The sequence below is a fragment of the Acromyrmex echinatior genome, chromosome 4 (assembly GCF_024713525.1).
Source record: "Acromyrmex echinatior isolate Ae372 chromosome 4, ASM2471352v2, whole genome shotgun sequence".
Lineage (NCBI taxonomy): Eukaryota > Metazoa > Arthropoda > Insecta > Hymenoptera > Formicidae > Acromyrmex > Acromyrmex echinatior.
In genome coordinates, this window is record NC_141855.1 from 12,604,159 (window position 1) to 12,632,074 (window position 27,916).

General features: G+C 37.1%; 3 protein-coding genes across 7 annotated transcripts; 1 reads left to right on the forward strand and 2 right to left on the reverse strand.

Annotated features, from left to right (window-relative positions):
• The first annotated feature begins 260 nt into the window (after window positions 1-260).
• Window positions 261-6,205, forward strand: LOC105146466 (lipase 3). The gene is made up of 8 exons (XM_011056756.2): window positions 261-766; window positions 1,434-1,638; window positions 1,751-1,865; window positions 4,760-5,003; window positions 5,077-5,235; window positions 5,326-5,413; window positions 5,617-5,762; window positions 5,959-6,205. The coding sequence occupies exons 1-8, from the start codon at window positions 647-649 to the stop codon at window positions 6,112-6,114; spliced, it is 1,233 nt and encodes a 410-aa protein (XP_011055058.1). The 5' UTR covers window positions 261-646; the 3' UTR covers window positions 6,115-6,205.
• Window positions 6,174-12,985, reverse strand: LOC147909986 (uncharacterized). The gene has a single exon (XM_087406028.1). The coding sequence runs from the start codon at window positions 12,983-12,985 to the stop codon at window positions 12,638-12,640; it is 348 nt and encodes a 115-aa protein (XP_087262154.1). The 3' UTR covers window positions 6,174-12,637.
• Window positions 12,986-13,003: 18 nt separating this feature from the next.
• Window positions 13,004-27,512, reverse strand: aPKC (protein kinase C iota type). 5 transcript variants are annotated; one of them, XM_087406025.1, is made up of 11 exons: window positions 27,005-27,512; window positions 26,631-26,919; window positions 26,407-26,485; window positions 25,584-25,792; window positions 17,444-17,494; window positions 15,795-15,880; window positions 14,867-15,140; window positions 14,046-14,498; window positions 13,488-13,960; window positions 13,303-13,418; window positions 13,004-13,145 (listed from the first exon to the last, which is right to left on the reverse strand). In XM_087406025.1, the coding sequence occupies exons 3-11, from the start codon at window positions 26,460-26,462 to the stop codon at window positions 13,058-13,060; spliced, it is 1,806 nt and encodes a 601-aa protein (XP_087262151.1). In that variant the 5' UTR covers window positions 26,463-26,485; window positions 26,631-26,919; window positions 27,005-27,512; the 3' UTR covers window positions 13,004-13,057. The 5 variants fall into 5 exon arrangements, with proteins under 5 accessions (XP_087262151.1, XP_011055055.1, XP_087262150.1 ...); XM_011056753.2 differs by lacking the exon at window positions 26,631-26,919; XM_087406024.1 differs by having other exon boundaries at window positions 26,407-26,919.
• Between the last annotated feature and the right edge of the window lie 404 nt (window positions 27,513-27,916).

Genomic DNA, 27,916 nt, shown 5'->3' on the forward strand with positions numbered 1-27,916 from the left:
AAGAATTAGAATGAAAAAATTGTTATCTAAAATTAAAAAAACAAGATATCGCAAGAAGAAGAACTGCGCTAAATTGAATGTGCTCTGTAAATGTCTTCATGGATCTGAATTTTCCAAACGTACAGAATTAAAAAATCTCGTCTTCAAATATAAGACTGGAGTTGACACTTATAAATATTACTAGTTTAAATCTTGACATTTTTTAATTTAAAATTTATTTTTTCATGTTTAACGTTTAATCTTTATATATTTCTGACCTAACATTTATTTTTTTAATATTAGCGCTTTAAGATAGAAATCTGCGGCGATTTTTTCAAAGTATCTCTCGTTGTTTTCAGTGTGTTATATCTCTTGAAGAGATGAAGAGTCTCTCGATCCTGAAGATATTTATCCGCATGATTGGAGAAGTTTGAAAAATCGCATTCATCCACTAATTTAGTGTGCAATCACGAAGTTTACTTTCCATTCTCGAATGAGGATCGGGTTCTTCGAGGATCGCGAGGATGGGAGCGAGCGAGCGGGCAGACGTCGCGGCGTTATCGCGCGGCGTGGATCTACCTACATATTTCACCGTGATACGTATAAAATGTCACCGTGAACGAGATTTTTGGCTCTTTGTTGAACGTACACCGCCGTGATACCGTCGATGATGGATCGACGACGCCGACGGATCTACGTCACGACGATTGTTCTGTATTGCTGCATCTCGTTGGCGAATCCGACGTTCGTCAAGCCCGATGATAATCCCGACATCGAACTCACGACGGTGAGTGTTTTTTTCGTGGCTCTCTTTATAATACGATTGTGACATAACGCGCCTCGCTGCAACAACAGATTATATCTTGAATGTCATGTTAAATTGGTTTGCGTAATTACCTACTCTTTCCATCGTAGTGTTTATCTTGGCATTTAGATGCATTCTTGGAGAAAAGAAAGTAAGATATGAATGGTAAATGATGTTTGAGAAGAGTACACAATCAAAGGAGAGAATAGGAGTATCTTAAAACAAGATAAAAAGTATAAAAGTCTTCTATTATTTTGCAATTTTCGCAATAATTAACAAGATATTAATTACTTCGCTGAATATTGGTTTTCAATTATTTTTTACTCAAATACTATCAACTTTACAGAAAAATTGTAAGAGACAAAAATTGTTTATTTTTTTCTCATAATTCTGAGAATTTTTTCAGAATTTTTTCAGAATTTTTTAATAGTATTTGAGTAAAAAATTATTAACTATTGCGAAAATTGCAAAATGGTAGAGAACTTTTCAACTCAATTTAGTCCCATCTATCTTCCTGTGAGTTATTGCTATAGTCTTGCTGGACACCCTGACACATCTAATAATCAACATTTAATTGATGTGTGAAATAAAAACAAACGAACTTTCCATATGCTTTCCAGCAAATGAATATGTATTCTTTTATTCGCAGCCAGAACTGGTGACGAAATATGGATATCCTTTGGAGATTCACAGTATCGTTACGAAGGACGGTTATGCTCTTGAACTACATCGAATACCGCGCAGCCAGGATGAGGAGGAAACGAAATTCAGGATAAAAACGCCGATACTCTTGATGCACGGTCTAGGAGGCAGCTCCGCCGATTGGGTCCTTATGGGTCCTGGAATGTCTTTAGGTGGATCCTTATTCATATTTATAAAGCTATAAAAAATATTAACAATATCAGTGCAAAAAGATAATCTCGATATTCGCTTAGAAAAGATAATATAATAGAGAATTTTTTCTAGCGTACATATTAGCCGATGAGGGTTACGATGTGTGGCTTGGAAACAATAGGGGCAACATTTATTCGAGAAATCACACCTGGTTGTCGCCGACCGATCGAGATTTCTGGGATTTCAGGTAGCTAAAATGTTACAGAGGATTAGTGGTAATTTTGTGACGAATAAGAGAAGAATATTAATACTAAATCTACCATGTCAAATGCCGCCCAAGTAGCATAGCAGCGCTTTATTAACGTTTTTTTGGGCGCTACACGGAGAAAAATAATTTTGCTGTTGAAACCTGTCATTGCTATTGTATGTTCATAAAGCAACGATAAAATTTAATTAATACAACCAGTTTTAGAAATTATTTGTTATTAGAGTAGAATTTGTTTTGTTGCTAAAATAGAAAAAATTTGTTGTATGTATTTGTCTTTAGAACCAAAGTTAATTTGCTGTTAAAGCAAAATAATGTGTTCTTAGCAAATTTGTTTACTATTGAAGCAAAATTACTACTGCTCATTCAAATCCATATTATGACAGTAAATGAAAGGACCCCGTACAGATCTTGGAAAAATGTCTCTCGGTTAAATTGGAATTAAAGTATGTTGTTGTCCTCGACGTCCTGAACAAAAGCCTCAATGGGCACGACTCTCTAAATTCAATACTTTTCCGTCCAGAAACGTTTAAAGTGGAAATCTATGATTGTATTATGTTTCTTCACAAACCAAATATATGAATATCACTCTCTTGTCCTCTCTCTTTATATATATGTATGTACATATGTATGCGCGCGCGCGCGCGTGTGTGTACAATTGAACCTTATTCTGCGAAGATAAAAGGGTGATCTGTATATATACAGGGTGTTTAGAAATTAGTGATAAGTCTTTAGCACAGGAGCAGAATGGACTAAACTGAGAGAAGAAAAGTCCTCTATTATTTTGCAATTTTCGCAATAGTTAACAAGAAATTTATTGCTAAAAATTGCCGAAAATTGGTCTTCAATAATTTTTTACTCAAATACTATCAACTTTACAGAAAAATTGCAAAAGAACGAAAATTGTTTATTTTCTTCTCATAGAACTCTACGAAGTTTTTCAAAATTTTTTATCAACTTTTTAACACTATTTTCTCATTTTTATCAACCTGAGAAAATACGATATTAAAACATTCTGAAGAAATTCTTAGAGTTCTATGAGAAGAAAATAAACAATTTTCGTCTCTAACAATTTTCTAAAATCGATAGTATTTGAGTAAAAAATTATTGAATACCGATTTTCGGCAATTAATATCTTGTAAGAAAGAGAGTAATATTCAGTACATAGTACAACTATAGATTTCCACTTTAATCATCTCTGTATGGAAAAGTATTGAATTTAAAGAGTCGTGTCCATTGAGGCTTTTGTTCACGACAATATACTTTAATTCCAGCCAATTTAACTGAGAGACATTTTTTCCATAAGATCTATGCGGGATCCTTTGTTATTGTAATCGATTGTGTTATTGCAGCAAAACTTGATGCTAGGATGTGCTTTCTATTCTGCGTTTTCTCAAATCGTTCTCTCCTTTCTGGAATCTTCTATTATTATAATATCGCTGCATCTATAAACATATTGTCGCGAGTGACTACTCAATATTTTATTGCATTTATTATTTTCATTTGTCCTATTATATTCATGTTACATACTTTTGTTACTTTATTCATCGTCAACGTGTATTCATAATGATACGAAATCTGCTGGACAGTTGGGGAATGCTTGAAGAAATTATTTCAAAATTAACTCTTACTGTACAAGGTCGGGTTACTATAATGACCGAGCGATTCCTGTTTGTGCAAGTTTTTTTTCTTGAGTCTTTCGGTAATTATAAATTAAACTACATTTTATTATTTTCCAAAATTAAGTTTCAATATTTATTCTAGAAAATTCAACGTATGTTAAATTTTGGTGAATTTTTAAAGATTTTTTGAACCAGAATCTTTGAATAGATGAAAAAAAACGGACGGATTCTAGTAACCCAGTTTGTACGGATATATGAGGCACCAAATTGTACTTTGTATTAATTTTGAAATAATTTCTTCAGTCATTCCCCAATTGTCCAGCAGATTTCGTATATTCTTTTTACAAAATTATTCGTACAATCAAAATATGTCCTTAATTTAGTAAACATATCTTGCTACAATAGCAAATTTGATTCGCTCGTATAATTCAAATAAATTGTTTATAAAACAAAATCTTCCTAATTCTTCAAATGTGCTTTGCTTTTGTAGCAAATTGTATACAATAAAAAAGATTAGTTGATTAAATAAAAAATCATTTATTCTTACAGCAAAATAATTCGTAGTTTTAGCTAAATTATATCCAGCAATAGCAATTAGTACTTTTAACAAATATCTTTGCTCTTCACATAGTAACTAGATAGATTTTGCTACTGTAGTATATAATTTGCTATGCCAGCAAATTATTTTTCTCCATGATGTGTGCTATTTGGAGTTTTTAAACTTATCATTTTTTACTTAGCTGTACGACTAAGTTATTTTGTTTATTATTGTATTAAATTGATTATTATCTACAGTTGTAAAAAATATAACTTATTTAAAGATCGGTTTAACCAATTCGATAGAAATAGGTATATATAAATTGTCGACGAATTTAGTGTTAATCAGATCACATTGGGCGCGTTTCATTTAATGTTCACAATGCTCGCAAGCATCATTTCATCCTTATCGTTTTCAAATATTAAATAATGCTCGCGAGCGTTGAGAACATTAAATGGAACGCTATAGAATTATCGCTATATTAGTCATATTTATGACATTAAGCTTTGTCTTTCAGTTCAAATTTCCAAATAAAACATTAGTCTTATTAATTTAAAGTCTTATTAATCTAAAAAACATTAAATGATATATAGATCATAATTACATTTAATTTTAAATTTGTACTTTTTTAAAGAAATATTAATTTTAGTATAAATTTTAAGATTTTAGAATATATATGAGAAAGATTATCGTAAGAAAACTTGTATTTGTTTCAGTTATCATGAATTTGGTATCTACGATCTTCCCGCAATGATCGATTACATTTTGCACACTACAGAATACGAGAAGATCTATTATGTCGGACATTCGGAAGGTACTACGCAGTTCTGGGTGATGGCATCGGAAAAGTCCGAATACAATTCGAAGATTATTCTGATGATCGGTCTAGCACCTGCAGCTTTCATTGGCAATATTCGCGGACCTGTCCGGAAACTCGCCAAGTTGACGTATTTCGGCGTGGTAAGAGAATCGTCATCGAGGCATTCGATGGACTTCGAGGTCGACTTCATTTCTCCTTTCATTTTTCTTACAGTGGGTCGGCGAAACTTTTGGCTATCCGGAATTCCGTTCACGGTCCGATTGGGCAAAATTCGTATCGAATCTATTCTGCCAGAGAGCAGCGTCCACGCAATTCATTTGCAGCAATATCCTGTTTCTGGTCGCAGGATTCAGTCGTGCGGAATTAAATACAGTATATAAACGACACGCATTCGTCGATTTTGATTTCCTATATTGCTTCTTTTATTCGTATTATTGATCGAACTTTCTTTCATTGCGATAGGACTATCTGACAGTCATCATAGGTCATGTGCCCGCAGGAGCTTCCTGGAAACAACTCGTGCATTATGGTCAAGGATATATTAATACAGGTAACATAAGCTTTTTAGACTTTCACAGGTATTATCTTTAAAGATACCAGAAGGTTTGCGGGTATCGTCATGTTTTTATCCAATGCTAATTAGCTGGTATCTTCGAACATTATGATAATTATACAAAAAGGAAAAGATAAATATGTTGAGTGTTGTATATTATAATGCCGAGGAATTTGAGGAAACACTTCAAAATGCTTCAGGACGCTTTAGACAATACGATTACGGTAACGTCGACAAAAATCTTCAAATATATAATTCAACGACACCGCCGGATTACCAATTGGAAAAGATCACTGCGCCAATTGCTCTTTTTAGTAGCGATGATGATTGGCTAGCAACTACGAAGGTATATCACGTGCAATTAAAAAAATGTTCCTTTTATAAAAAGATGAATTTGCTTTAATCAAGTTTTTTAGAAACTTAAATATGTTGTGTGTGTGTGTATGTGTGTTGTTGTTAAATATTAATTTTTCTCCTTTTATATAATCAAAATTCGTTAACATCAATCATCATTCATTAATGTGATATAAATTTCATTCAAGGATGTGGATCTCTTGGCTACGAAGCTCAACAGCCTCATGTTTCATTATAAGACTCCTATTAACACCACCTGTAATCATTATGACTTTATATGGGGGAAGTCTTCTGTGCAAATGGTGTCACGGCCTATACTGCAATTGTTAGCTCAATATCAATAACGATATTTTTTCTGGGCTAAAAAAAGGATACCCTTTTCCGACAGAAAGTTACGAGTGCATATAATGAATCGTCTAATTTATTGTTGTTATATTATTAGTATCATCATCATATAATACGTTGCGTTTACATATATAGTCCATAATTATTAAATTTCACTTCCGCCGCGTCAGATTGCATAGCGCTGCATCAAATTCACTGCATCACTAACGTAAAACATAACTTCGCTTATATATCTTCTCTCGATTATAATGTCGCTCTATATACATTTATACAAATTCCATCATAATCAATCTGCGATCACTGCGTAAGAAACTACATTCGCGATTACAATTCGTCGCGATTGCATCCGGCCGCCGATATAATTATAAACTTACATTCCTTTAATCGCACTTGAGCATCGCCCGGAGAAGATACCTTCTCCACTTCGAAAATTGTCCTTTCAAAGCGCAGCGTGTTCTGGAATAAACAGACACCGAAAAGAATTTCGCTTCTCGCGGCTGATGCTTTTAAGCGATCGATCCTGATTTATCCCAATATACACTGTAATTAGAGTTATATGTAACCTACGCTAACTTACACTTTAATCGTTTAGCATAACTTTTTAATGTTACCCATGCGGGAATATGAATGAGCCAGTTCGCGAGTGTCAGGATCAAATACGAGATGGATAACTTTGGATGACTAAGAATCGCCTTGATACATCATGCGGAGAAATTTAAATAAAACTTAAAGTTTATTTTAATTGAAATTAATTCAATCTGTTTCTTACTTTAATTCCATGGCATGTGGATCGGAATGAAAAATAAATCGGTCACACAAATTGAAAATTGCTCGCAGAACTGGCCTTATAACGTAGGTATAATAATGTACATAGTTGTATGTCGCATGATATGTATTAGTTTACGTTAGAATAGGTCGGATGGATAGATCGGGAAGTTTCCCGCGTGATTCGTATGAAAATTTATGAATCGCCTCCGATCGCAACGAAGCCCTCATTTATCACGGTTGCGAATAAACAGGACTTCATCGCGTCGATGCACGCACATCGTTACGCCTGCATGATTGTATGCCGATGAAAAATTGCGCATAAATCATAATCGATACTTGAGCTCATGTGTTGGCCACTTCGAGGTTTACCTAAAACGATATCTATTTTTCGCAATAAAAACACACCTGATTACAATTTAATTTCTATAAAATTCGACATAAATCTCCAATAATCACAATATCGATTTGACAATACAATTCCTCTGAGAGAATTCCTCACCTCAAGCGTTACAATAATTATAATTTGACATTTTTATTTTAACGAGATAATCTGGCGATATAAAAGAATTTGCAAACATCAAGAATACATATCAATATAGATACAATATAGATACAATATAATTTAACTAACATGCATCTCTTTTCCACCACCACGCGAAACTAATATATCCTTAATTAAAAAGGAAGATATAGATTATATTTGTATGAGAAGCAGAAAGGAAAAAGCTTTCGAAATCTTTTTATTGGATTTACGTTGCTTTTATTTTTTATCTTGCTAGCAAATTCTTTTTATCAGACATCGTGTTTTCAGAATGAAATAAAAATATTGGATCATTGATATACAAAAAGGCAAAAGTCAAAAGATATTGTTTTAAAAAAATAGGATGGGATAAAGTATTTTTCATAAAAAATTATATTTCTCTTTGCACATACGAGAAACAAGTTAAGCAAAAACCGCGTTCGTGGTGGAGCGAGAGGTAACTGATTAATTCCTTTGCACGTAAGGATTGTTTTATTCGTAACACTTTAAAGGAACAGAATCACATATCTTCGTCATTCTTCGTGAAGATATTAATCGCGGCTACAAATCATGGGATGGGTAGCCTGTCATGTGTTCGCATGATGCACACAGGAGGATGCACTCGAGAGAAGCAATTTAATTCCCGTTTGGAAAACACAAGTCAAGCTTTATAAAAATACTATCAACAGCAATATATATGTATAATAACGTATACAATTTTTAAATATACTCGGCAATTATATATTCAGTAATAATTACGAGGCCATTGTTAATACGTCGATAACATACGCGCAGCACTTTGTCATCATAGACAAGGGAAGGCACGCGTATAATCGATTCTCGTTAATTCTGCGAAACGAGACATACTTAATTAATATCCACTCTCCGAGACCCTTCTCCTGGCCTACTTATGAGAATGCACCTCATTAATTTATATTCTCATTTAGATTGTGTAACAAACCCTAAAGTATATAAGCGTCCCTTCTGCTTTTTGATATCTTGTACTCTATAACAATTAAATGCAACCACTGTTCAATTTTTATCTATAAATATTATATATATGTATATATAATTTTATAATTACATAATTATAATAATCATCTTACTGTATCGTTCTTTTCAACACTGAAATAAAGACAGTCTCAATATCGCCGAGTTACAAGCAAAAATAATACAATAGAATTATTTTAAAATTTTAATGTTTCTCTCAGTAAAGATATATAATATATACATATATATATATATATATATATATATATATATGTGTATGTATATATGATAAAATATTTTCTGCAATGAAATTACGTCTATAAGATACGATCAAGTAATATTGTATCTGTAATATAAACATAGAATACGTATATTGTGTATTATCAAATATAAATTAATTCGGAGCAAAATATGTAGAGCAAAGTAAAAAAAAAAAAAAAACGAGAATATGGAAGATTTATTAGACAACAGGGATCGTATAGATTACGTTCATTATAATTTCACATAATTATACGATAGACTAACTGAGCATTAGGAGTGATGCGTGTTCGAAATTATTGTACTATAATGTCACTATCGGTTTTCAGAATTAATATATTACAAATACCTACAACTCCGATATATATAATTTCTCATAAACTTTTCTGTTATATTATTTATCAGTACGCGTACCTGTATCTTTTGACACTATGTACATGCATAAATATAATCATATATACACATTGAGTACACATAGTGGGAAAAGAAAAAAATCTTAATGTCATAACGTGTTCTTATATGAGAATGTTGTATATAATAATGTTACAAAGAAATAATCAAGAGAACAAAATGTTTCTTACGTTATACTGTACAATGAAAAATAAAACTGAATCAGAAATAAAAATAAAGTAAGAATTCGAAAATCGCACTATATAGTATTAAAGAAAAATTATATCCGCAGTTATTGTTTTAGAATGTGTCAAATCTAACATTTAAATTGATAAATGTTGAAAAAGAATAAAAAAGCAAGAATCTCAATTCCTGGAAATGTTTGTAAAAATTATTCGAAAGAATATGTATTATCCGATAAATCTGTCATTAAGCAGTAATAAATTATTAGTCATAAAACGTTTGACTTTTCTTCTCTTTCTTCTTTTATGCACGTGCATGATCTATAAAAAGATCACTCATATCAGGAAGTACGAAAATGATTGACTCTTACACTACTCCCCTAAGTTTATATTTCATACAATATTTGCTCGCATGGATAATTTCTTCCCATACTTTCGGAACGTATTTGGAATATCCGAGGCTCGGATGTGCAGAAAGTCTGCATAATTTCTCTCTCGACGATATTGAATTCAATTAAATTAAGTAACTCTAACTTAAATATATATATAATATATGTATATATCTTTTTATAGAATACGTATCTCTCCATTCATTTAAGCATCCGAGATTCTCGGGTATCCGAGAAGTATAAATATTTTATATAACATTTTGTAAATTTCTACAACAAAGCGTACAAATACGTGGAAATTTCATAATTAATGACGATAAAGACCAAAAAAAAAACAATGCATCTCGATGTTTTTTTCTACAACTCACTTTGTATAGTCCTTTAAAAGGAATATAAAATACGATACAAAGTATGGAATATTCCATGCGATTCTGCGTTACTGTGCCACGTATTAAACTTGTAAACGAAGCTCGGTGCGATGCACAATCAATTGATCATAAGTGATATTACGTCACCTGTTTTTTTTTCTATATCCTCCAACAATATCGATTGTTACGCGAAAACAACGTGCTTCGTTTATGGAAAGACAATATTCCTGCCAGAAATACAGTTTTTAACAAATATTTAAGCGTATCTTAAATAATTAACTGCAGTATATATGGTGCCGAAAATCAACAGTATGTGAATATATTTATATATTATTACCGATATACTGTAATATACTGTTCGATACCATCAGCGCTAAGGATCTCCTTATTTAGAATACTTTTATAGTTATCTCTCTTGCATTCGTCGTCAGACTCGTCCCTATAAAAAATAGCGGATCGTCGTAGTTTATATAAAATAATAGCAGCCTTTGCAACAATTAAGTTTACGGATAACACGTATTCAATTCATACGCTATGTTACAATAGGAATTCATGTATGAAGTTCTTCTCTATGCTTACCACACGTTCTTACGGAAAAAAGATAACGAACACAAGGATAAGATAGTGCGATTCGTCGCTGAAAAAAAAAAGAAAAATCACGTAAGTTCTGCAACGCGTAATACTATCATTCGATACTGTTAAGATGTTGAGTGTTGGCACCATATTCTCTCTAACGCAAGTTACACGATACTTACTTTCTTTTTTATGTGTCGCCGCATTTATGCCGGATAGAATATCGTGTAACATTGATTGTGTTTTAAGATAACTCTAATGTCGGAACTAATTTATCTGCGTTTAATCATACTTGCATACGCTCGAGAGAATCCGGAGAGAATTACAAGATTTTTAATTACATCCCTCTTTTGTGTGATGTAAATTGTGTGTGTGTGTGTGTGTGTGTGTGTGTGTGTGTGTGTGTGTACCTTTTGCCTCATTAACATCTTTTCGCGTGACATCCTCACGTTAAATACTTTTCATATTTACATATCCACAAGATGTGGATAATTCCACATCTTCGTAGCTGTCTTACTCTTCCTTCTTTTTTTCTTAATGTCTTTAATAGCAATCCTTATAATCGGAACAAAAATCATGCGCAGTAACTCTAATATATATGATATATTCTCGTCTACGTATAATTTAATTCCGCAAACGTCCGCGTTTCGACGTAAAACATTTTATCACCCAATCCTCTTAAACTTTATGAGCCGTATATTAATCTAGCAAAATGTCCCATGCGGCTCTCAACAATACTTCTACGGTTAATACTTGTGACGTAATACGTTTCAAAATTTGTTAGCGATTAGTTTAGAATAAAGTTAGAGCGGACATTGCACGTCTTAATCATTAGAATTTATGAATATCCAGGGAATACTGTGCATGATGATCTCTATGTAACTTCAACAATAAGAAGATAAACTAGTCTTTAGTACTCCAACTGCTTGGTTGTACGTTTGCTCGATATTACTTTGAAAAACTATAAAAATTGTCCTAATCACGCTATAGGAATCGGTACACTCTCTCACACTTGGATGAGGAGTACACTATCAATGTAGACATGTAAATACAACTAGCTTGTTACGGAGTAAAAAATATTTCCAGAATACATTCCTACAAGTAAAAAACCACGTTTTTCACAGAAAATTATTGTTACTGCGTATTATCTTTCTATCTCTAACAGCGAGTACAATTTCACGATAAGAAAAAAAAGATTGGAATGTTGCTACAAAAAATATGCGATGGCCCTTTATAAAGTGACCAGTCTAATGATTATCGATTTAATCGAGTTCATAGGAATATCCATATAAAAGCAATGTCTCGATATTATTATTATCCGCGTTATCTTTTATCCGCGAGTTTAAGTGAAAATGTACATATAAGAGCTAGTCAACGGAAAAAAAAGGAGGTTATTACTATGTTTGGTATGACTTTTCCACAATGTAATTAATCTATAACTCAGATTATTCGCATTTCATACATATTAAAATACATCAATGTTGTGATTAAATCATGTAATCATGTGTAGAAAAAGGAATGGTTAGTTGCTAATATTTGGAAATATCAATCCGCTGCGCAAAAGAAATGGTACTGTAAAAATACCTAAAAGATCGATCAAAGCAGTCAGGTACGTTTTCACCTTTAGCTTTCGAACTAAAGGTTGCGGAAAATAACGTTACCCATCGACATGTCTATTCGCAGCACCATGTGTGAAAGAGAACAAGTTAACTTAACAATAGATATATGTGTGTGTGTGTGTGTGTGTGTGTGTGTGTGTGTGTGTATGTGTATATATATATTTAGGTTGAATTAAATATTTTCGTATTTTTTAACAATATGTACTACACGAGACATTTACGTCCAACGATACTGTAAGTCTCGAGCTGTTTCTACAAAAATGCGTATCGAGTAATCGAATCAGAGGCAACCTTATCTTTTTAAACTTTGTGTTTTCGATGGTGGAGATTACTCCAAGATCTCGGAAAAAGAGTTCAAATCACATTGTTCAAATATGATTTGTTAATTTGTTTTCCATTTGAGGTCTCGGAGCGATTTCTAGCATCGTGGACACAAAATTTTAATAAAGAAGCTCGAATCGAGCTTTAGTTTAATGGAAGGCAAAATATCTGTTTTAGGAGACCTTTTCGCGGATTCTCATCCTCCATATCGTCATAGTCATTCTCGTCATAATTGCTAACAATCGCATTATTATTGCCTGGGTTGTAAGTTACGTCTGTAATACTTAGAGAACGAGAGTATGCCGGACTTTCGTATCGGAAGGGGAAGGGTGGTGGTAGCCGATGATGCTCGTTATAATTATTGTCGTTCTCATTCTCCTCCGAGTACGTCATAAGAAATACGTTATTGTGATAACCTTGATTACTTGAGCCGACAACGGGGAGTAGGGGATCGATACGAAGTTTTGCAAGTCTGTCTTGTAACTCATACATGTAGCACTGCTGCAGTTGATACTGTTGCTGCTGGTCTTGATTGTGACGCTGCACAATGAAAAGTGGCTCTTGTCACACGCAGTCCTCCAGTGACATTAATAGAGGATTCACATATTCAAAACCATCGAATTCACTCTGATCGATCTTCTCAATTTGTTTCCTGAAAATTTCCTTGTATGAATATTGCATTCAAAATTTATTTGACGATGATAATTTTTTTGATATAATAAGAACTTCATATAAATTTTTATAAAAATTTTTTTTCACACATTAAACTTTTAAATTATATAAATTTAGAAAACTCTGTAATGACTTACGGATCATCCGGAGTCAAACGGACTTCCTCATCCGTAAATTCAGGTGGGAAGTTTGCAAGATCGCGATCGGAATCCAAACGTGGCTTGTAAGGTGGTGTAACTTGTTTTTGCTCCAGCTGCGAAGTTAAAGAAGGCGTTAACGAGATTTTTTAAATTAATTAAGCTTTTGTATTTACAATACTTACCATTTCCCAATCAATTGCTTTAAAGAAAGGATGAGCGACAATGTCGAGGAAACCAGAAGGCCTCTTTCCACAACCCAACCTTTCCGCCGGATCTTTGCAAAGAAATCCTTTAAGAACAGATGCAGCCTTAACAGATAAGGATCGCGGTATACGTATGGTTTTCTCCAGAATGACTTGAAATAGAAAATCCTCGGTGTTTTTGTCTGGGTCTTCGGCCGCGCCAGTAAGATCGAAGGGGCTACGGCCTGCCAACATCTCATACAATAGGACTCCTAGAGCCCACCAATCCACTGAAAAACTGTATTCCTCGCCACGTAAAATCTCAGGAGCAATATAATTAGGAGTGCCGCAAAAGGTACCGGTGTTGTCGCCTTCCCGGATGCCTTCCTTGCACATTCCATAATCCGTAAGTTTAACGTGCCCTTCATGATCAAGTAATACATTATCCAGTTTTAAATCCCTATATATAATACCTGAAAGTGAACGATATTTTTTGAATTTAATTGCATGTTTCATCTCCTATCAATTTGTTGAAAAACAAAGAGAGGGAATTTTTACCCTTTTCATGTAGGAAATTTAACGCCAAACTAATCTCAGCTACATAAAACCGCGCGTGATCCTCAGGAAGACGGCGCTGTCTTTGCATGTGAAACATAAGATCCCCACCACGTACAAATTCGATCACGAAGAACAAACGCGAAGGCGTTTGGAAGCAAGAGTGTAGGCCCACTAAAAAGGGATGATTGGAGGCTGTCTCGAATACGTGTTTCTCTGTCTGTACCCAATCGATGTCCTCGTCGTCTGTCACCAGGGACTTCTTGATTACCTTCATGGCGTAAATCCTCTTGGTACGCTTCAGCTCCACCATCAAGACCTTTGCATAGGAACCACGGCCGATCACCCTAATTAACTCGAAGTCGTTCAACGAATACTGTCGTTGCATGTCGTTTGAAGTATCACCCTCGTTCAATGTGTCCAATGGTAATTCTTCCCCTTCTTCATGTCCGATTCCTACAAAATTATAAATATAAAAAATGTATTAATAATATTAAATAAATAATATTTTAAAATGTATTAATAATATAAAAGAAATGCAACAGTACAGAAAGAAATCATTTAAAAAAGTATCTTCTAATCATATATAAAATAATTACGTTTTTTAACATAATTATTAGAAAATGCATAAGATATATTATCTAATATACAAAATGATATAAATGAATTATTTCTTCGTACATATTACTCCTACTGCAACAATATCTTCACAGCCAGAAAATTATAATTTATTATTTTTTTTTGCTATAAAAATATCATTCATTCTTTTACTATAAAAAATGTTGAATATCGCATAATCAATATGTTTAATGAAGTTATCTTACGATCGCGCGAATGCTCCTCAATGATTGGCGATTCTGTGACCTCATCCTCGAGATGAGTCGCTGGGCCGCAAGGATACGGATCAAGCTGTTGGTCGCCATTTCTGTCGATCGTCTGTGACTCGGCGCTCTGCTGCTGCTGTTGCTGCTGGCTCAGGCATGGCTTGCGTACCACCTTGTGACATTTTTTGTGCACGAGCAGTTTGCATTGGATGCACTTGAATCCCTGTCGTCCGAGGCCCCAGATCCGATCCTGGCAGAACGCGCAGAAGGCCCTCTGCAAATAAAATCAAACGAAGGATATTATATTGTATTACTTCTCCAATTAGCCATTAGAGGTGTATCGCGGCATTCCGCGAGGTGGAAGTCAAGTATTTAAGCCTCACGCAGCGATAAACACATGCGACGCTCCGACTTCAAACATCCCGGAACCAAAGTCTAAGACAAATGATAATTAAGTTTAAGTATCCGCTCTTAAACGCAGCAAATGCTCTTCTTCTAAGAGCTGAGGTAAAGTAAAGTACATTGGAGAAAGGAAGAGGATGAGAACAAAACGAGGGGATTATGTGCGAGGCAAGATTGAGTTTGCACGTGAACCTAGTTTCATAAGGACGGCAACTTTACATTTCCAGCAACACAGTCGGAAAGAGGAAGAGAGGGAGGGAGGGAGGGAGGAAGAGAGAGAGAGAGAAAAGACGAAGAGAGCAATGTTCTCTTCGGTTCCCTTCGTCGACAACGAAGTCACTAGCCAGCAAGTTTTAGTTGGAAGTGCTCTGCACAGAACATCGGTTTCGTCGGTCGCATTGTACCTGCGACAGTAGGTATAGTCTTTCGCAAAAATTGCATATGAAAGAGAGCAAAGCGAGAGGGACCAAGGGTTGATGAATAAAGTACAGGTTGCGCAATGATAATTAAATGGAATGATGCTTACCCGATTAAATCGTTTCGCTTGAAAAATATGGCCATTCACTCGGTACAGCTTCCTCCATCTACGAGCGCCACGTCTGTAGATGCTTCCTTCGGAAAATGAAATAACATAAATGTCACAATGATGGAAAGCATCAACTGATCGATCAATTCGCCGCGATTGACTTCCGCGATCCATCTGTGTCAAATGACGATGAAACCTCATTATAACGAAAATATAATTAGCATCTATTAATTATTAAATGAACTACTAATATTAATCTCTATAATATAATAATTAATTAAATTATTTTGTGACTTGTTCTATTGACAAAAAGAAAACCAATGGAACTTTAACTGTCCTCTCTAGATATAGTTTTATATTTCGGTAACAATTTCCTCCAAATATTTTCTCAGCACTCTCTTTATAGAAACGCTTACTTAATATCTTGTAAGATGAATAATAGTAGATTATATTATCCATATAAAGTTTTCAGTCGATTCGTTCAAGAATTTTATTTTGGTAATGAAGTTTCGTCGTCGAATATTAATATCGAATAACTTTGCAAATTGATTTTACGCTACCATCCTCTCTTCTTTCGGTCATGACCGATCGCGCAATCGAACAACGTGCGGCTTCATCGCAACGAACGAAGCGAATCGATGCGAACGGGAAAGAACAACATTTCGTGCGAAATGTGTTTCATGCAGCGTTGACGGAATACACGCGGGAATGAAGGTAAGTTTGTACAACTCTAAAGGATTCGGAGAAGAATTACGATTGATCGGATTTGATTCATGCTTTATACACGAGCGATCGCCGAATATCGGCTCCGATGTCAGGGACTTGAGGAAGCCTCGATGAGAATTATTCGCATCCTTGAAGCGACTCAGAGCAAAAGCATTTTTCCAATCACTCTGACGCAGTTATTTCCAGATTTCCAGGTTTCCTCAGGTCATCGTGACATCGATGGAATCTCTGGTAGCCATTCGGCGACTATCGAGCGACTATACAAGGAACGAATGTGTTTTAAGGTTTCTGACTTTTCGTTGCAGCGCATTAGTGGCATTCATGTGCATTCTTTACTTCATCATGCATTTAGAAAAATTATTTTAATCAAAATTCATTGAATCATAAAAAATTAATTCAATCGTTACAATATTATAATGTAATTCAATCTTTGCGTGTCCTATATTATAAGAAAAAATAGATCTTACAACTAATCAAAATTTCCCGTTATCGGTTAATTCACAAACTAAATAGACATGTCTTATAAGTCTTTTATCGAACACGAAACGTAATATGTAAAAAGATAAATATAAGTTCAATCTTTCGCAGCTGCACCGAAGGATCAGGAGCCTTGGAGCTTTTTCGATGTGTAACGCATGTGTCGATGTCATGAAGATTGTGATTGAAAATTGTGTCGAAGGGAGAGCTTTGATAGAGAGCAGGGTATCGAGAGATGAATGTTCCTTCTATGGTTCTTCTGCTTCCGCACGTAACGGAGTTACGCGTCGCATCTATTATCACGCGCTAATCGTTTCTTTCCACCGAACGGTTAATTAGAACTCGCTGGCTAGTACGCAATGGCTAATGTACATCGAGCGCAAGCGAGGAGCTGCTCGACTCGGCCGGCGACTGAGACGTTTCCAATGAACAGTAAACACACTCACTGTCTTCTCCCTGGCACGGCATCCCGGGAGCAGGCGGCACGTTCGGAAAAACTGTAACAAAACAGAAAGAATTCACGTTCGCTTTGCTGTCAAAACGTAACGTTCTCCTCTCTTCAGCTTCCGTTCAACAAAATTTTGGAAATACGATGGAAATAAATCTCAAGTTTCTACTGTCGAGTCAAACAGTAATTCTCATTTCTCTCCTACCCCACCGTCCCATATCGTATACATTTAATAAAAAGAAATTAAATTTAAAAAAAAAACTCTAACAGGATTAATGGATTATGACACGCGATATCTGAGATGAAGAAATGATCTATGTACAGTGCTACGTTAATAATTAATAATAAAGCTGCTGAGCTAGAAATATCTAGAGGAAGATGCTGCGAAATCATGCTTCCTAGTAACAAAGCGATCGATGAATTAAGACTGCGTATTTAATTCATCGACGAGACATCGAGTCGTCGATCGACGCCACTCCCGCTTCCATCTCGTCAAGGGAAGATTTATATCGGAATCGGTAAAGTGTCGAATACGAACTTACACGGGAAGCAATTCGAGTACCGGAACCCGATCGAGATTCGCTGTTCGTTGTCCAACATACTGTGTGTACTGGCTGCCTGTGTCCTAGTCAGTATCGCTCCGGTTACGGTCAGATAACGAGTAACACTGAATTCTATCCGTACCATCAAGCGTCGCGTTATCATTCACTTATCGCGAGAGGGAAAGAGAGAAGAGAGAGGTGCGTTTGCGATTAAATTTCCTCGCCACTTCGCGCCGATAAAAGCTGCGAATCGACGCAAACACGCGTGCGAAAACCTTCGCTGAAGGTCCTGAACGATTTCCCGCGAACGATTTAATCTCGTTACTCGCGACATCGTCGGCTTTAATAATCCTACCGCTCAGGAGCGGTTACACAAGCGCCATATAAATTCTAATTAACGAAGGACGAGCGAGGATATGAGCCCTTTATCATAAGGATCCCGCAGTGCGTATAATAGAATGATGATTAAATATATAATTAAGTATATTGTGTCGCGTGTCGCAAGCAGATAATACTTTATGAAACTCGGAAAGAAATGGAAGCCGGCACGGTTAATGAGTGGAATAAAATTGAAGCCGCGAATTGTTCCGGATTATTCGCTTTAATGCTTTAAAGCGGCTACCCGGACTTGAACCAGCTGGTGCATCGCGGTCCGCGAAGAGATTTGAGAGGAAGATTGAAGAAAGCCGAAGAAACTATTACTGAAGGTCACAATGAGAGAGCGCACAAAAGGTTTTTGTCTGAAGGCACGTGCTTCGATCAGATGAAACCGCCGATCTTTTTGCAGAACTCGAAAATAGATCCTCAGGCTCGAGCGATACTCGACTGGATGTAGGTTGACGGACAATAGACCTATAGAACAATCAATAGCACGAATTCGTTAATAGATTTACCAAAAAGAGATTTAAATGAATTTAAATCGATTCCGTCTATATGAAGTGCACAGGTCAAATAAATTCATAAGTGAATAATGCAGAATTATGCAAGCGGAACGAGCGCATTAATCGGTCCATTTAAAACAGAGATTTATAATCAATTTATCAGTCCATTAACAATTGAAATATCTGAATTATGGAAACGCCGAGATCTGTTAATTTAAAATACTGAATTTGATAGGGAATCCTGGTTGGGAAAAATTAATGGCACGTCTTACTAAAGCAATTCTCTCCGTAGAGCCTCTATCATATGAATACGAGACGAGGCGCAGCCGCGAGAGCTGCGTGGATACAACGTGTCATACGATCGCGAGTTCGCTAACGAGGCCATCGGTGCTCTCCCGTTGGTACAATATACGTAATCGAATCGTTTGTTACACAGGAGAGAGCTCACCGCGGGCCGCGTATCGACGATCCCAGGACGAGAGGTGAACATGCCGGCGCAAGAGGTGAGCGCAATTCCTTGAAATATTCATGGACTAATTATCACGGAGAGGGATCGATGACATGGACGATAAAGACGATACGATGTACACTCACCCTTAACGTGGGGGATACGTGCAACGAGCTGTATGGAGAATGCACGTACTAAGACCACGACGATGACGGCAACGACAACGCGTGGCACACTCGAAGCATGGATCTATAATATGGTAAGTGCATAAGTGCACCGGCGCATATACCATGCGAAGGAAAGCACAACGACGAAGATCGTACTTAAAACTTCAAAACCCTTCGCGTAACTAGATCGTCGAGTAACTGGCGTCGAAAATAGAGTTCTAATTTATGCTCTAAATTAAACATACTAGACAACGATGTATTAACTACGTATAGCAGAAAAAAAAGCTTTGCGAATGTTATATGTACCAATTCTACAATTGGTTTTGCTCTTCGTTCCTTACTGGAACTAAATGTATAATATAAATCAATCATGTTAAAAAATCTCAATAATGGTAAAGCTGCTTTTTCTGCTAAATTCAAGCCAAATGATTTTGAATATGGTTAAATTCTAATTCATGTGTTCTAATTTAAGCATACTAAACAACAATGCATATTGGATATATTTATTTAAAAAAAAAGCAGCCTTGCAATTGTTGCAAAATTCTTTAATATGGTTGATTTTCCTCTTAGTTCCTCATTGGATCTAAATGTACAAAAAAATCATATTAAAGAATCTCAGTGGCAAAGCTATTTTTTCTGCTAAGTACTAAGTAACTAAGTAAATGACGTCGAATATGGCTGAGTTCTAATTCATGCTTTAAATTAAACTACTTATTAGACGACGATGCATTGACTGCGTTCAGCAGAAAAAAACAGTTTTGTAACTGTAAAATTTTTTAATACTCTTTAAAACTTGTAAAGTAAATTTCATTCTGAAGAATAAAATCTCATCCTTAAAAATTGAAAATTGAGTCACTCTTTTTTAAAACTAGCTCAATTTTCACTTTTTAGAGTGAGATTCCACTCTAAAAAATTTAGAGTACTCTCTAAAAAATTTAGATTTTGGTCTTGCTCTTATTTCTTCACTGAATCGAAATAATAATAAATCAATCATATTAAAGAATCTTACAACAAATTGCAAAACTGCTTTTTCTAATGAATAAATCGTTGCCCTCGATTGTGCAAGCTAGAAAAGAAAGAGATGAAATTTAATCGTCAAAGCATCCGGCAACGATAATCGCCTTTGTTACTCAACACGCTATGACAAAAGAACTATGACAAAACGATGATGATGCGAGATACATAATACACTTATAAATAAAAAAATACGTACGTATTTAAAGAATCGATAGACCTAGATGACTATTTTCATGATGACTATAAGATTAATGCGAAAGATGGAAAGTGTGAATTATGTCATCAATTAAAATTAATGCGATCGGATAAAGTGCGGTATGTTAGGCAGAATAAATTTGATATAGCTTATAGCTAGAAAAAAGTTTCTCCATCCATCATACACGACGTGAAAAAAAAGATGCACTAAACCAAGCGACAACTCGACAACTACTACCAGCGCAACCCTTACTTTTAGCGAGGACAAAGTCGCGATAATTAATTCACGTGACCGACTTAGAGTTTTATATTACTGCAATGCGCTAAATGTCGCGGAGCCGGGACAATTTCCGTCAACAAATGCCAAAGCCGGCGAAAAGGAGGGCGTCCGCGAGTCATGCAGCGGCCGGAAGACGTTTTTCTGGTCGTCGTGGCGTCGAGCGAGATGCACCGGACGCGATCGCACACTCACAAGAACGTGGCGAGTATTATCTTGGCGAGGTAGACAGACGGGCAGACTTTGACCTAGATCACAGGCTGCATCAAAGAAACACGACAACGGAGAAGGAGATGGAGAAGGAGGAGAAGGAAGAGGAAGAGGAGAAAGAGGAGGAGAAGGGCGAAGCTGGTCGCGCGCCAGAGACGAACTCTTCTTCAATGCATTCCACCCTCGGCTGCACCTACCCCAGGTGATCTCGTTGAACTGGAACTGCGACGGGCCCGCAGGCTCGACGTCGAGCAGCGACGTCATCGAGAGCGCGGACTCTGGTGGCGGCGGTAGCTGCTGTTGACTGCACGGTCCGTGCACCCGGCACGTCGCAGTGGGTCCGTAAATTAGTTCGGCATTTGCCGCCACTTCTTCGAGCTCAGCCTCGGATAACTCGTCCATGCCTTCAATGGTGTCCGGTGGACACTGGAGCAGCTTTGTCGCCCTGGACGAGGTACCAGGCTGCGCAAAAATGTCGTCGTGATGGTGGTGATGATGATAATGATGATGATGCGGCGGACTACCGAGGCAAGGAGGCGGCGAGATGTCGGCCGCGGAGCGTAGATGACCGACAAGCGGCTGCTCGTACTCGGCGGAGTCGCCGCTACCCGGCGACGGCGGATGTGTGCTAGTGCCGGGTCTCACGTGGCGCTCCCGCGGTAACACCATGCTGGTAGAGGTGAGGGAGGACGGACCACCGCCGCTACCTTCGACGACGGTGGAGATACGACGACTCACGGCGGCGGCCGCGGCAGCCGCCGTCGCCGCCGAATATGAATAAAAGGAACCACCCTGGATCATCATGCTACAGGGTGGTTCCTCCGTCGCGACCCCCACGCCGGGAGCGGTCACGCCGATCTCTCGTTCCTGCACGCTGGCGTAAGTACTCTGCGCGGACAGCTCCGCCTGGTGCATTTGTTGTTGCTGCTGCTGCGACGGCGGCTGATGCTGCTGATAGAGACTCTGATGCTGTTTGTCCTTCTCGCGGCGAGGTGACCGACCCCGATCGCTGACGGAAGTCGCGCTCCAGTAGCCCCACGCCATTCTGTAGCGAGTCTAGCCGTGCTTGCCTCGCCTTGCTCGATCGCCGCGGTATGTATATCTCTTTTGTTCGCTCCAACCGCGCGCGATCGCCTCGCCTCTCTATTTTCCTGACTTTCTGTCCCCCTTTCTCTCTCCCTCGTTCTCTATTTATGTATATATACCGATTGCCTTACCCGCCTCGCCCCTTGCCTCGTTCTCTCTTCCCTTCTTTCGATTTCGTCTCTTTCTCCTTCACCGCGGTCGACCTCTTACAGGAGCCGCCGGGATGAGCATGCGGCGAATCACCAGCCTCGATCAATGCTAGTTTACCGCCTCTTTTGAGACCTCTCTCCACTCGCGGTGTGGCGAGCCAAGCGCGCCGACAACCACCGTCGAATATCGCTGTCGTAGTCGAAGCGCACAATGACGCAACCCCTTTTTCGTAGCCCAGTAAGTTGTCGAAGAGGTTCTTCGCAACCCTGAGGCGACTCCCGACTCGACTTCTTCGCTCCACAGCACTTTCCTCCCACCTGCGGCAATCCGATCTTGGGGATCTCACAGCCAGATTCACGTCGACGGTAGCGCGTTACGTGTATGTGCGCCCTTGCTGATCAGTCCGTGCAAGGATATCGACTACCGCCGCGGCGAGATGCGTTAACCGCCACCGCCGCCACCGCCGTCGTCGCCGCCCGGCGCACGCTACCGACCGAATCGCGCAAACGCGGATCACGCCGAGGTGGAGGTGATACATGTATCCCCCGTCGTCCCCGTCGCTGCCGGTCCTACACCCGCCTATATCCACCCACAACTTCTGCCTCTCCCAAGCTCTACCTCTTTCTCTCTCCCGCTCGCCCTCCTTCATGCCTTTGCTGTTTGTTCACTGATTATCCAGCGATTCTTCTTGTCACCGTTTTCAAGTAAACTTTGCGCTCCTCACCGACGCCTCATATTACATTATATGTTTCCTGTCCTTTTTGTTAACTCCATTTCTTCCAGTCAACGACTCTCTATCCTTTGTATCTTCCTGCTTTTACCGGGGATTTCAAGAAAGACCATTCCGTTCCACAACATGCAATTCACCCTATTCTACTTTATTCTTTGCTCTATTTTTCTGGCTTTTCCTATTTTTCATTTTGATCCTTGGCTATTTGTCTCTTTGAGTTATTATCTTGCATTTCCCGCGCCTTCGGCCGCTGCCCCGTCGATTCTTTCTCGTTCTTTCGTGACAGTATACAGTCATCGCTATTGCTCTGACCAATACTGCACAAACCTATACATTTATAAGGATTGACGCGTGTCATATGCATCGAGAAACTGACAATGAAAGTTTGTCGATATTCGTGTGGCGATGTCCGATCGTTTCACATGTACCAAATAAAATTCGTGTACTAAGTTTGATTTTCATTAACAAATTATTGATTTTTACTAGGCTTCAAAAAAAGAGATGCAATCTTATTAAGCTACGTTTAATAAGCTATGTTTAACAAGAAAATTATTTATGGGAACAATATATTTAACCTGACTCTGTAATCCTTCGAGTATCATGTATTTTAATTAGCTGTACTTTCTCATTATTCTCTCTTATTTTAGAGCTCTCTAATTGGAAAAGTTCGCAACCGATATTTTCGTATGATCCATACTTTGCAAATTAATTCCCCTTCGTTCAAAAATAAGGAAATATATTAGGTATACAAATACTCTTTTTTTTTCTTTGAGACATTAATAGGCTTGTTCTTTCTAGCTGAACTCCTTATATGGTTCATTTTTTCTCCTTTCCTTTCCATATTGGAAAAAAAAAGAAAAAAAATGAAGCATAGAAGAAACTCGGCTAGAAAGGACAAGCCTAATCTTTGAAGCTCGAAGGGATTGTTTCGTCAAAGAGATTCGATCATCATTAAAGTTGAGTGAAGAGAAGTGAAAAAAAAAGATGACAGCCAAGTCCATCAGACCGGAAATGTATGCGCGATCACGATAAGGTTCTCTTTCCAAGAAGTATCCTGCTGTCGCACAAATGAGATCCGTATCAAATTATCCTGGGAGATCTCGGAGAGCTGATGAATTTCTAAATGTATCATGCGCCTGCACATAGAATCTTCGTGATCACGCAGACCGCGCGATCCGAGAATGTCGTCATCCTTGAGAAATCGCACACCGAATCGATCGATGTGTACCGAATAAACACCGGCACTACGGTCAGGCGCCGATGAAGCTGTTTCGCCGTTAATCGCCAACTCATATCGACGATAAACCACCGATAAGGCGAGTATCGTCGAAGCGTACATACCGTTATCCAAGGCGCGTATCAATACTTGAAAGTGCGGCTGCACACATGCGTTTAGTGCGCTACTGCTAATATGCACGGCCAAGATATATCGGCTTAGGCGCAATTTATGGGCGGCTTCTTATCTAAACGGCGGCCATTAATGTTGGAATATTAAAGACATCGGTGGACATTACCGATGAACCTATTTTGTCACATACATATGCATGCACCTTCGCTACCGGGCGCTGATTCTACGCGTATAATTCACGAGTACGATACTCCATTTCTAATTATATAAGTGCCTAGCATGCAAGTGATTATCGTCGATTGCAAATGCGCAGTCTTTGAGCGATTAATGCATCGCTAAAATCAAAGCAACATGCAAGATATTTGCGAAGTGCAGTGCGTAAAGCCTTATAATGAAAAATATAGACAATAAGAATAGAGAATAACGATAAGATTTCAATGTACAAGAAATATATATCAATAGATACATTATTTTTCATAAGTTGAAAATCCTTTATCTGTATTAGTAGAGACTAACACAGGCAATAAGATTATATACAATTTATAAGAAATTGTATAGTAATAAATACACAATTTCCCATAGATCGAAAATCTTATTATCTGTATTAGTAGAGAATAACACAGTAATAATATCAATACACTAAGAAAAATGTACTAAATTTAATAAACATTTGTTTGAAGAATACTAACTTAACATTTATTTACTTACGGTAAATATTTATATTAAATAAAAAAAAAATTATTTAAATCAAATTAATGATTCTTATACCAAATAAATATATATTGAAATTACGTTTAAATATTCAGCTAGTACTATGAAAATATTATAATTCATTAAAATTTAGTAAATTTTTTTTTTAATGTAGATACACGGTTTTTGCATAGGTCAAAAATCTTACTGCCTTAAAGTAAAGAAGAACACAGGCAATAAGATTTCAACAGGCAATAAGAAATTGCGTATCAATTAATATCAGTTTCCCATAAGTTAAAATATTATTGCTTGTATTATTCTCTATTCCTGTCTTTTGTCTATGCTTTTTATTATATATAAAATGTTAAAGAAATCCAATGTAAATAGCCTGACTGACCATGGATAGTTATTTCCGTGTCCTTCTCGAGTTCATACAGCCTCAGCGCTTCATCCAACTCCTGCTGCGAGGCGATCCTGCATGGGTCGCCTTCGTCATCCACCCACTTCATCGTGAATTGTTCTGTGCCGAAGCCACATATCGTTCGCATCTCCTCGCGTAATGCATCCACTGAAATCCCGGGAGTGATGTACGTGATTTGTATTTCCCTAATGCAGGAAAATATCACGTTTTTTAAATTTTGTCTTAAAATCTTTCCCATTTTTTTTCGATTTGTATAATCGATCTCATTAACATCTTAAATATCAATATCCCTTATTAATTAATCTTTCTTTAAATTAATCTTGATATCACTTAGTGTATGTGTTCTTAACTCTCTGGAGCTGATGACGAAATCCATAACACAGTTATTGATGATATATGATTTCTATAAAATTTATTTAATTTGTTAATTAAAAAAGACTAATTAATTTCAAGATATCAAAATGACAATAAAAAGAATATTAAATATTGAAATACTAAATGTTGAAAAAAAATTTTTTTGATAAAAACCAAGTATATTTTAATAAGAATAATCCAAATTTGCAGATATAATAAAAAAAAATGGAATTAATATTTTTGACAAAAAAATTTATAATAGAGTGAGTTCAGTTTACCCATTGTCAGCTCCAAAGAATTAATAATCAATATCACTAATTATTAAAAGATATTTGATATATTGAAATCAAAATAATATGAATTTAAAACTCGAAAAAAATTAAGTGTTATTTTGTAACATCGAAAACAAATAGTTTAAAATAGTTTTTGTAACAACATATATTACCCATTATATACAATTTTCACTCGAATGTCATCGTTCTCTGCCGTCTGTGTAGGCATTTTCAAAACAATGGTCTCCTATTCTGAAAGTATAACAATCCACCAAACAATTATAATAAATAAATAATATAAAAACTCAAGTAAAGATCACTATATCGGGTTTAAATTTATTGTATCATAATGCAATTATCACTAATAAATATAAAGAAAAAAAAATACAGATATCACCGTAAAAACACCCAACGATTAGGATATGACATAACGATACAAAATTCGATTTTCTCACGGAGGTGATTGACGTGCGGTACACTGATTTGATCGCTTTGTCGTGCCTATTCGCGATCATACGTTAAAGAAAAAGACCAGGATGTTGAGTAACAGTCATTGCCCGAAGAAAGGCAGTACGAAACGACGGATCAGATTCGCGGGACAGGAAAGCAGACGCGAGAAATCGGCACCGGTCGACCGTCACAATTAGCTTTCTTTTCGCGCAAACGTCTCGATTAGCCTGTGGATCCTAATGGATAATAGTCAGCCTTCAATTAACTGTCAATTAGCGGACTCATAATTCTCAAGTGCGTGCACAAGCCTTTGTGACTCACCGCGATGAACCGCTGTCGCGAACCACCGCCACCGCCGCCGCCGCCGCCGCCGCCGCGGATGCACTAGTTGCACACACCTCCGTTGCACGGGCGAAAGATCTCCTAGGGAGAGACTCAGGCTGGGCCTCTACACGTAGAAAAATGTAGAAAAACGTAGAAAACGGATCGCTGGCGCGTAACACGGAGTGATAAGCACAGCGACGCGATAACATCAACCTAAAAACCGTAAGGCACTCGTTAACGCAGCGTGGAGCGTTGTTACTTGGCAGACGCCATGATTGTTGGACACCGACTATCGCGATACGACCTATGCTGTTGTTGGTGCGCGAGCTTTGTGCTAGATGGCGTTATTTATCGTGTTTTTGTAGCGTTCGCTCTATCAGAGAGAAACTCCAGGTTTCTCTCTGGCTTTATACTTTAGTTATCCGCAAATAATATAGATTTCCTTGAAATTGACGAACTCCTTTATTGAACATGTTATTTCTATGATGAATAGAATAAAAATGAATAAATGAATGATATAAAAGATGTTATTTTGATGTTTTTTAGTATCTATGATAAAATTGATCTGACAAGCAAAAGTCAAAAGTATCGATATAATGTATAAATCAATCGAGTACGAGTGTAGAAGTGTAGATGTAGTAACGTCATATTTTTAAAAAAATTGCCACTGACACCGATAAGATATTGACTGCGTTCAGCGAACTCAATATTTCAGCTCGCTGTTATTAGTGTATTCTTTCGGATCATCCAATCATTTTAAATCTGGAAGAATACATCAATAACAGCAAGCGCTTACTCAACTGTTGAGTCCACTGAACGCAGCCATTATTAACAGAGAGAAATTTGAGAAAGGACATGATCAAAACCTGTAATCGCGCACTACTGCCCTCTAACAAAATGGACGTAAAC

Excerpts from the sequence above, each read along its gene's own strand:
- LOC105146466 (XM_011056756.2), top strand. The coding sequence starts at position 647 with ATGATGGATCGACGACGCCGACGGATCTACGTCACGACGATTGTTCTG. Across the intron at positions 1,866-4,759 it reads CGAGATTTCTGGGATTTCAG|TTATCATGAATTTGGTATCT; the intron begins GTAGCTAAAATG and ends TATTTGTTTCAG. Across the intron at positions 5,763-5,958 it reads ATTGGCTAGCAACTACGAAG|GATGTGGATCTCTTGGCTAC; the intron begins GTATATCACGTG and ends ATTTCATTCAAG.
- LOC147909986 (XM_087406028.1), bottom strand. The coding sequence starts at position 12,985 with ATGTATGAGTTACAAGACAGACTTGCAAAACTTCGTATCGATCCCCTA.
- aPKC (XM_011056752.2), bottom strand. The coding sequence starts at position 22,226 with ATGGCGTGGGGCTACTGGAGCGCGACTTCCGTCAGCGATCGGGGTCGG. Across the intron at positions 14,499-14,866 it reads TGAGGAGCATTCGCGCGATC|GAATCGGACATGAAGAAGGG; the intron begins GTAAGATAACTT and ends ATAATTTTGTAG. Across the intron at positions 13,961-14,045 it reads AAATTTCCTACATGAAAAGG|GTATTATATATAGGGATTTA; the intron begins GTAAAAATTCCC and ends GTTCACTTTCAG.